Source organism: Papio anubis, chromosome 13 (assembly GCF_008728515.1).
Source record: "Papio anubis isolate 15944 chromosome 13, Panubis1.0, whole genome shotgun sequence".
NCBI lineage: Eukaryota > Metazoa > Chordata > Mammalia > Primates > Cercopithecidae > Papio > Papio anubis.
Genome location: NC_044988.1, coordinates 84,047,015 through 84,057,700, shown reverse-complemented (window position 1 = coordinate 84,057,700; position 10,686 = coordinate 84,047,015). Strand labels below are relative to the sequence as shown.

The following is a 10,686-nucleotide window of genomic DNA, read 5'->3' as shown; positions in this document are numbered from 1 at the left end:
TGACGAGTTGATGGGTGCAGCACGCCAACATGGCACAAGTATACATATGTAACAAACCTGCACATTATCCACATGTACCCTAGAACTTAAATTTAAAAAAAAAAAAAGTCAGTGAATAATTTTAAAAGGACATTTTAAAAATTTCTTGAAACAAATGTAAATGGAAACACAGCATACTGAAACCTGTGGGATACCGGGAAAGCAGTACTAAGAGGAAAATATATAGCAATAAGCACCTACATCAAAAAACTAGGAAAACTTCAAATAAACAACCTAACAAAAAAAAAAAGAAGTAAAACCTGTTCCATTTGGCATTTATTATTATGTATTTAGGAAGTATGGATCTAACTTTACACTTTCTCCTAATGATTACTTAGTCATTTCAGCATATTTATTAAAGAGAATATCTTTTGTCCAATCATCCATCTGAGATGACACCTTTATCATATACTAAATTTTAATATATATTTGTGTCTCTTTCTGAACTTTCTATTCTACTCCACTGGGGAGTCTGCCTGTTTTATTCTTGCTTGTATTTTCATGTAAATGTTAGGATCAATTTGTCTAGCGTCCGAAAAAAATCTTGATGTTATTTTCATCATGATTGTGCTAAATTTATAGATTAACTTAGGGAAAATTATAAATCAGGAAGAACTGACACATCTATAACATTGATCCTTCCTAACCACCAACCAATGGCTTTTCCTTTGTTCAAACCTACTTTGTTGGCTTTCAGGACTATTTTCAAGTGTTCTTTATATTAATTTTGCAAATTTCTTATTAACTTTATTCCTAAGTATTTTATCTTTTGTTGCTATTGTAAATGGAGTTTCCTCTCTCACTATTGTTGTAGTTATTGCTTGTGTATAATAACACTATTGAGTTCAGTATGCTAATTGTATGCCTTGCTTCCCTTCTGAATTCTTTCATTGTTTGAGCAGTTTTCTTTCTGCTTTCCAATGGTTTACCAGTAATACCATTATGTCATCTGCAAGTAGAAATACTTTAACTTCTTCTTCTTCTAATTTTTATGTGTCTGATTTACCTTGTCTAATTGCAATGGTTAATGCCACTGGTACAATGTTAAAGTTAGTAGGTATCTGTGCTTTGTTCCTGATTTTAAATAGCTCCAGTATTTGCACATTAAGGAAGAAGTTGAGTTTAGGGCAAAGGCTTAGAGGTAGAGATAGAGAGTGCCATTTTATCATATTAATATAATAGCCATCAATTCCCTCTTTTTTCTTTTTTCCGCATCTATAAGAAAAAAGGCACATAATTTCTTTACTCATATTGAATCAAACTTCCATTCCACAGATAAATTTCACCGACCATGATTTATTATCCTCATACTATGAGGTTGCATTCTGTTTGCTAATATTTTATTAAGTATTTTTGTATCAGTATTGGTAGGTGGCATTGCCTTGTAATTTTCTTTTTGTATTATCCCTACCAGATGTGGTTATCAATATACATTTGCTTCACAAAAAGAATTTGGAAGTTTTACTTTAAATGCTCTAGAACAATTTATGTAGTACTGTAACTGGTCTTTAAAAGCTTGGTGAAACTCTCCTTGTGAAACTCTCTGGACCTGTTGCCTATTTGGGGGAGGGTAATTCCTTAAAAAATTTCTTCTACAGAAATTGATAGTTTCTATCTTTAATGCAGTAAATTTAATAAACTGTATTTTCCCAGAAAATTATCTACTTCCTAGTTTTTCAGACTTTTCAAAATAAAAGTATGTTATGGATTCTCAAGATTTTTAAAATTTCTTTTGTTTCAACAATTATTTCCCCCTCATTCTTTCTAATTTTATATATTTGCGCTTTCTCCTTTTTTTCCTGATTAAGCTACATAGTATTTCTATTTTGTTAATTTTTTTCAAAAAAATATTTCAATTAATTAGATCTGCTTTTTAACATTCTAGTAAATTCTGCTTTTAAACTTTTGGTTACTTTGTTGCTCTTTTTCCAGCTTTTAGAATTGGGAAATTATTTCATTCTTTTATTTTCTTGATACAAGTGTTTAAACACTGTCCCACTGCGAAACATTAAAGTTGAAGCTACAATTAAGGTTGCTAATCAGTGACCTTGAGATAATCCACAGTTACCTGGATGGGCCCCATGTAATCACACTGGGAGGATCTGCAGCCCACTCTGGGGCAGGTTTCTGCCACAATAGCACAGAGGCCAGGACAGGAGAGGAGGCAGCAGCAGTCGGGAATTCACCAACAACCCCTTCCTGGTGAGAAGGGACTAAATTGTCATGTGACTTGCTTGGCCAATGAAAACATAGCAGATAGGACACTAGCAGGCTTAGGAATGTGTTTTCACAGTGGGGCTTGCTGTGTCTTCCTCTAGCAGCCCCAGAAGAACACGCCTGGCTGCCTACTAATCCAAAAGGGGTAAGAGACAAGTGAGGCAGAACCACTCCAGCCAACCTGATAGGCACAGTAGACATTATGGCATGGTGGACAAAGGGATGGACCCCTGGAGAGGGGCTCAGCATATGTCCTCCCTCCTCCCTTTGTGGTTCAGTCCAAACCCCACTGTCTCCAACATTCCCTGGTTCCCCCACTCTGTGACATCACTGCCAGCCTCCTGTCCACTCTGCCAGCTGCAGGTGAGTGAGGCTCATAGGTTAGACCTAAGGGTAGGAGGGGGTAATCTTTCTGTACTAAAATAGAAAATGCCCCCAACACTCCAGGACACCTATTCACTTTGTTACAAGAAGCACCCCTTATTTGCCTTGACCACACTGTTTCTCTGTTTCTGGGTCTCAGTCTCCCCACCTGTGCTGAAAGTCTCCTAAGGGCTCTCCTAGCTCCAGACGACTTCCTGTTTGACCTCGTTGATCTTTCTTACTCTGATCAAAGTGCTGTGGGGTCCCTGGAGAACCGAAACTCAACAATCCACTGGGGACAGCCCAAGGGCCCTTTTCTTTGGCTCCTGCTTCCCTCTAGAGGCGGGCATTGGTAATGCAAGAAACACCACACCCGACTCCGTCCCAGTGAGCATCGCCGTGACATTAAACGCTTACTATGTGCCGGATGCCCTGCAAAGCACTTGACATCTTTATGTCACCAAATCCTTACAACAGCATTCTGCGGGTAGGTTTCACCATACCATTGTACAGACTGGAAAACTGAGGTTCAAGGAGGCTAAGTGGCCCGAAATTACACAGCAAGATACAACAGGAATTAGGAACCGAAGTCCATCTAAGTTAAAAAGGAGTGTGCTTTTCACTGTTATGCTGTTCTGCCAGGCTTCAGATGGAGCCTTTCCATTTAAAAACCACTTACCATCAACTCTTGGAGGTCAAGGTGGTTCTGAACATCTCATTCTGGAATTGTATAGACAGAATAAACTCTAGCTTCAGATAAAACTACATTAAAATCCCAGCTGTTCCTGTTGGCTGCCACACCTGAGCAAGTGACCTTTCTTAGGCTCAATTCCCTCCATCTGGAAAATCAGACAAAGTCCCTTCTTTGCAAGGTGGAGAGGAAAATGAAATGAGCTCAGAGATGTCAAAGGACCTGCCCAAATGCTCAATGAATGTCAGTGTTCTTAACATCATGGCTGTTTCTATTCCCATAACTTTCTGAGATTTAAAAAAAAAAAAAAAAAAAGCCTGTTCATGGAAGGGAGAATGGGGTGAAGGATTGAGCTTCTTGAAGGAGGTCACACCTGAGCTGTCTTCAAGTGTAATGAGGAGAGGGCATGGAGGTGCAGGTTGCAGCTTGTGCAGAGGCACAGGGATAGAACAGTAAGAGAAAGTCTGGAGCACAGCCAGCAGCTCCTATGGCTGAAGAGTAGTGACTGAGTTGGAACCAGTGGAGCTGGCAAAGTTGACAGGGGCAGATCCTCAGACAAGTTTGAACAGCAGAACAGGGGAGCCACTGAGGGTTTAGGGCAGAGGAGGAGTGATCTAACAGGATTGGCACCAGGGACAGATCTTCTGGTTGCAGATGAGCCACCGGAGAGGCTAGTGGGAAAGCAGTGGTCAGGATCCAAAGACAGGAGGCGCTAGTGGTGAGGGCAATGGGAATGGAGGGTAGCCGAAAATGGAGATATTTATGGGATAGATTCAAAAGACCTTGATGAATGTGAACAGATGGGAGGTAAGGGGTGCCCCATTTCTAGTGGCAGACACAAAATGAATAGTGGTACCTGTCCCCAAATTAGGAAGCATGAGAGGAGGAAAAGCACGTTTGGGATGGAGAGGGTGGGGAAGAGAGGTGGTCCCACCAGCAGGCAGCCAAAAGCAACCCTATAAGTCATCCATAAAGCCATCAATCAACTTGGCAGGTGGGTGAGGCAGGTAGTGTCCTGCTGGTTGTGACATTCCTTGCTACTCCCTGGTGACAGCACCTGCTTGAACCCTGAACCAAAGTGAGATACATACAGGTTCATCCAACCATGCCACAAATGCTGTTAACCACCTGTCCTACACCCTGCACTGGGTACTCAGCAGCAAACACAGGAGACTCCCTGCCTTCCTGGGTTTACTAATGGGAAAGTGAGTACGAGAACATAAATAATTCTAGGCTACTTCTGAACATGACAAGGGCTGCAGAGAAGCATGAGGTGGGGAAGGGAAATAGAGAGTGCTGGGAGTGGGGAGGAGGCTTAAACAGAGGGAATAAATGGAGAGAATTAAATAGAGTAAATGGGCCAGAGAAGGCCTCACTAGAAAACGTGTTCATGGCTGAGTGTGGTGGCTCATGCCTATAATCCCTGCACCTTGGGAGGCCGAGGCAGGCAGATTTCCTGAGGTCAGGAGTTCGAGACCAGCCTGGCTAACATGGTGAAACCCCGTCTCTACTAAAAACACAAAAATTAGCCGGGCATGGTAGTGCGTGCCTGTAATCCGAGCTACTCAGGAGGCTAAGGAATGAGAATCGCTTGAACCCCGAAGGCGGAGTTTGCAGTGAGCTGAGATCACCCCACTGCCCTCCAGCCTGGGCAATAGAGCGATACTCCATCTCAAAAAAAAAAAAAAAAAAAAAAAAAAAAAGATAAAGTGTTCTCTAAGCAAAGGTTTGAAAGAAGTGAGAAAATGAATCTTGTGGATCTCTAGGGGAAGAGCATTCAAGCAGAAGGTGGAGCAAACACAAAGAGCAGTATGTTTGGTGTGGCAGGAAAGGGATGAAGGATAAAGTAGCAGTAGACAGTGAGGGACAGGTGGATAAATGGTTAGATTATGAGTTGTTTCGAGAGACCCAGGGAATGAGTTTTCTTTTACTCTGCATGATACTGGAAGCCACTGGGAGGTGCTGGGCAGAGGTGTGACATGATATAATGTCTGTAGGAGGAGGATTCATCTGTGTTGATGCTTAATGCTGATGCTTTGGAGCCGTTGCAATAATCCAAGTAAGAGATGCTGGTGACTGAGGCTGGAGAGGAGCATTGGACAGGTGGGAAGCCACTGGCCAAGGATGAGGCCATGCAGTGAACCCAGTGTGCTGTGATTGACAGACGACCACTGATGATGGAAATTTCCAAAGTGGGGCTTTGGCCACAGAGAAAGGGGAGCAAGAACAGATGGCCAGAGCCTGGAAAAGAGAAAGGAGGTCGGGAATAAGATAGACTTACAACCTTGGGTCATCAGAGCTGGGAGAATGCTTGGAAAGATGGATGATGCAGCCCACTGACTTCCTGTGGCAGATGCGGGGGGCCTCAGCATGGGTTAGCCCAAAGCCACACAGCAAGTTAGTGGCAGTGCCAGGACTGGGACCAGCGAAGCTGAGCTGCATCATCATGCTCCCGTGGGACCTGGGCCCAGCTGGAATAATGGAGCCAACAAACCATATGGGAAGACAATGAGCACAGAAAGCACTTTGAGGCACCTCCCATCAGAGTGGCCAGTTTACAGACAAACACCCATCACTCCAAGGTGGTATTACTGTTCCCATTTTCCAGATAAGAAAGGGAGGCCAGTGGCTGGGCAAATTGACTCATGCCTGTAATTCCAGCACTTTAGGAGACCGAGGCAGGAGGACCACTTGAGGCCAAGAGTTTAAGACCAGCCTGGGAAGAATAGCAAGATACCGTCTCTACAAAAAGTAAAAAAAAAAAAAAAAAAAGAAAGAAAGAAAAAATAGCCAGGTTTGGTGTCACACATCTGGAGTCCCAGCTACTCAGGAAGCTGAGGCAGGAGGATCACTTGAGCCTAGGAGTTCAAGGTTGCAGTGAGCTATGATTATGCCACTTCGCTCCTGCCTGGGCTACAAAGCAAGACTCTGTCTCAAAAAATAAATAAATAAAATAAAATAAAGTGAGGCACGAAGAGATTACAGAACCCACCCAAGAGCGCACACACACACCTAGAGAGAAGGCAAATCTGACTCTTAAACACGAGCTTGTCTGTGTGGTCTGCCGCATCTCCTGGGGTTCTGCTGCTATAGGACCTGGCAAAGAAGAGATTCACGTTTTTCAGCCACAGTCTTAAGTTCATCTAGAAAACGACGCTGCCCAGAGAACTGTGCCGGACCTCCAACATCTGCGGTTCAAGACGGCGACCCTACAGATAAAGACTGGCAGAGTGGAGGCTCCAGGTCCTTTCCACAGGTAGGAGAAATGTGCACGCTTGAGGAAAGACTGGCCCTCAGAGTGGTGGGCCCAGGCAGGTGGGCCTGGAACTGCTGGCCGCAGGGAGCTACAGCAGGTCAGAGAGAGGGGAGGGCCCACTATGACCCAGTGCTTAAATAACAATGGGTTTCTGGGATTGGAGCTGCAGAGCCAGGAGCCCCAGTGCTCTTTCCTCCTCCCACCGCCCACCAAAACATGGGGTCCAAGATCTTCTGTTGTTGCCGCAAGACCAGCGAGGGGTCGTCTACCACTGCTGGCTTCCACAATCCAAGAATATTCCAACAGCATCATCCACGGTCCTTTAGTAGGTTCCAGGAGTGGGTGTATGATAGTGTCGGGAACATCTGATGATTCTCTGTGCCTCGGCCTCCCCAGCCACCGCCTGCTGGGACATGCTCAGATTTCTTTCAGCCTTCTGGGAGTGTGGAAAGGGCATACTCAAACCTGTAACGACACAACCTAAAGACTCTATGAGTTATTAGAGATTAGTTATTAGGTAGCAGATATTCGTTGAAATCACTGGCTTTAGTCCTCCATAGTAGTTTATTGATTCATTTAATTTCTCACTGAGTTTGTGGTATTTTATTAGATGGTAGTTTAAACTCTGCCTTGGCTGCTTACTGAGTTTGGGCATGTCGCCGACCCTCCCTCTCTAAGCCTCAGCCTCCTTCTCTCCAAAATGAGGATAACGATAATATATCGCCCACTGTGCAGGCTGTTAGAAGATGAAGGGAGACACTGTGTGTAAGTGAATGCATATGGCCACACACAAAGAAGACATTCAGCAAATGATATCTGTGGATGTGTATTAGGATCAGCTGGGCCATGCTGAGGTAATGAGTGAACTCTAAAATCTCCATTGCTTTACCCAGCTTGAGATCATTCTTAGCTCACACAAGCAAACTTTTATTTTTAAAGCCATGAATGATCTGAGGAGTCTCTGAGTGGAGTATGGCCAAGATAGGTTATTCACATATCACTCAAAGCCTTTACCCAGGATAAGTTTATTCCTCTGTTCTTTCAGATCTGAACACAAATTCTCTCCACAGTGCTGCACCAAACAGACATCCACGTCTCCCCCATGACAAACGCATGATGCTCAAGGCGTGCACCCTCAGGAGGCCATGAGCATTCTAGTCGGCGGCACCCACGTGGTCCCTGAGGCTGCACGGCTGCTGCGCTTCCATGAGGAAGAGGGTGGTGGACAGGAGTCATGAAGACTGATTCAGAAACTCCCCTGCAGGAGGAGAAGACGTCTGAGCCATCCCTGTGCCACCACCAAGAGTCACTCCAGCTTCTGAAAAAGCCACCATTGGGGGAGCTGCCTCCAATTAAAGTCCTTGGTCACATCAGAGGAAGTGTCTCTCCTCCTTCCCCCTTTGCCAGCCCTACCTCTGTGATTCCCAAGAATTAGACCCTGGCACCTCTTGGAAAGAAATGTGGTTTTATCATTTTAACACATTAACACATTTTTTTTCAGTCACTCCTAACCAACCTAACAAGGAAGTGCTCTATTAGGAGAGGCCAGTTTGCATAACAGGCCGCTGTCATAAACGTCCAGAGCTTGAGGGCACAATTCTGCTCACCTACTGTGCGACTCCATTTGACGCTCAGGGCCACAGGGAACAGCAGGGCAGGTTGTGAAAAACTCTGCAAACAGCAGCCCTAGAGTTATGCAACACGTAGCCAGTGCAGATACGCAGCACTGCTCGTGCTGAAACACGGAGCATGCGACTGTGAGTAACATGCAGAGGACCCCACATGGTTTCCACATTAGCCAGGGAGCCAGGCACAGAAGTGTATCACTCTGCCATAACAGGGCAAACACTTGGAGAGCAAAATGACAAAGAAGCATTTTGCCACTGACTTGGGGATTCATGGAAGGCTTCCTGGAGGAGATGGGGCTTCAGTTTTCTGAAGGTTGAAAGAGAGTTAGCCAAAAGGAGAGGGGATGATATTCCAGAAGGAGGGAATACAATCAGCAAAGTTGGAAAATAGGGACACGACCCGGGAAGGCATGAGGGTAGCAAAGTACCAAGTCTGGAGTAACTCAAGTGAAAACCTGAGCCAGGGTTTGGTGGGAGGTGAGCAGAACACCAAGAGCTTTGTATCCAGGGAAAGGGAGCTGGACTCTATCTTGAAAATAATGGGAAGCCACAGATGAGTTTTAAGCAACAAAGTGACACAGCCTGATTTCCGACTTTTGTACTATGAACAGTGCCTTAGTCTGTTCGGGCTACTAAAATAAAATACCATAACTGGGTGACTTACAAACAACAGAAGTTTATTTCACACAGTTTTGGAGGCTGGGAAATCCAAGATCAAGGCCCCAGCAGAATCAGTGTCTGGTGAGGGCCCGTTCCTCATAGAGGGCGCTTCTTGCTGTGTTCTCACATAGCAGAAGGGGTGAGGGGTCTCTCTCAGGCTCTTTCATAAGGGCACTAATCTCAATCATGAGGGCTCTGCTCTCATGACCTAATCCTCCTAAACCTCCCAAAGTCTGCAATTCTGAAACCATCACCTTGGGAGTTAAGATTTCAACATATGAATTTGAGGGGACATTAGACCATAACAAACAAGGTGAGTTGGAAGACAACGCCTTTTTGTTTGTTTGTTTGAGATGGAGTCTTGCTCTGTCATCCAGCCTGGAGGGCAGTGGCATGATCTCCACTCACTGAAACCTCCACCTCCCAGGTGCAAGGATTCTCCTGCCTCAGCCTCCCAAGTAGCTACAGGAACGTGCCACTACACCCAGCTAATTTTTGTATTTTTAGTAGAAACAGGGTTTTGCCATTTTGGCCAGACTGGTCTTAAACTCCTGACCTCAGGTGATCCGCCCACCTCGACCTCCCAAAGTGCTGGGATTACAGTCGTGAGCCACTGCACCCGGCCAGAAGACAATTTATTAATTAGCACTCCTTGTGCCTGCCCTGCCTCAGAAAAGTGAAGAATAAAGGAATATGGCCATGGGATTGTGGAGTAACAGTCATACCTTCAATGAAAAGCCCATCCTGGCTACAATTTGAAGGACGGATTTTTTTTTTTTTTTTTTTTTTTTGAGACAGAGTCTTGCTCTGTCATCCAGGCTGAAGTGCAGTGGCGTGATCTCAGCTCACTGCAACCTCCATCTCTCGGGTTCAAGAGATTCTCCTGCCTTAGCCTCCCAAGTAGCTGCGATTACAGACGCGTGTCACCACGATTTGAGTATAATAATAATCGCAATAGACAGTCCAGTACATTGCTTACTCTGTGCCAGATCCTCTTCTAAGTGCTTCATAAATATCAACCCAATCAGCAAAATAACCCAAAAAGGTTAGAACTATTACTACCTGATTTTACAGATTAGGGAACTGAGACACAGGTTAAATAAATCTTTTAAGGTTTACACTAATTCACATTAAGTGCCAGAGCTAAGACTTGAACTCAAAAACGCAACTGCAGAGTCCACACTCTTAACCACTTGGTTATGCAGCCCCTCCATAATGGTAGAATGACATTCAGTTATTGCTCTGGACCCCAAATTGACTGTTCATTGCCTGCTCTTCAAAAATGGAACTGGCCCTTTAAATATTTTTATGTTGGTAGTTGGTGCAATGTTAGGCTCTGTCAGGAGGGGGTGCTAGAGACATTGGAGGAGGAAGGGGCCTTCCTTCCTGGTTGTAAGGGGCCCATCTTAACAGCACACAACTCACAGCTTCTCCAACATCACCCTCCTGCAGTGCAGGCAACTTTTCCAGAACAGGAATCCTGCAGAGGATGGTGGTCAGTAGCACTTTGCAACTAACAGCTTCTCCTAGTGTCCCCCACAAATAGGAGGTGTGCCTCTAATCAGACACCGTTCCATGACAGATATCCCTGGCACCCAAGGGCAGACTCCAGAACATTCTCCCAGACTTCTCTGCCATTGTAAGCCACAGCCACCCCCTTCCCAGCAAGATCTGGATCTCAGCTGGGGATAGAGCCTGGGGGTGTTCTTTCTTAGTTCTAGGGGTGCTGGCTGCTCCTTATGTCCATTACTCCTATATTCTTTAAAGCTCTCCTGACTTCTTACCACTCCTTCATTACTCCAATCCCCTGTTCTAGTTAGTACTTACATTAA

At 44.8% G+C, this 10,686-nt stretch overlaps 1 protein-coding gene across 2 annotated transcripts; it reads left to right on the top strand.

The window, feature by feature from the left end:
• Positions 1-6,739: 6,739 nt before the first annotated feature.
• TEX53 (testis expressed 53) lies at positions 6,740-8,044 on the top strand. 2 transcript variants are annotated; one of them, XM_031654455.1, is made up of 2 exons: positions 6,740-6,891; positions 7,612-8,044. In XM_031654455.1, the coding sequence occupies exons 1-2, from the start codon at positions 6,783-6,785 to the stop codon at positions 7,713-7,715; spliced, it is 213 nt and encodes a 70-aa protein (XP_031510315.1). In that variant the 5' UTR covers positions 6,740-6,782; the 3' UTR covers positions 7,716-8,044. The 2 variants fall into 2 exon arrangements, 1 of the variants encoding a protein (XP_031510315.1); XR_638143.4 differs by having other exon boundaries at positions 6,804-6,891; positions 7,637-8,044.
• Positions 8,045-10,686: the final 2,642 nt, after the last annotated feature.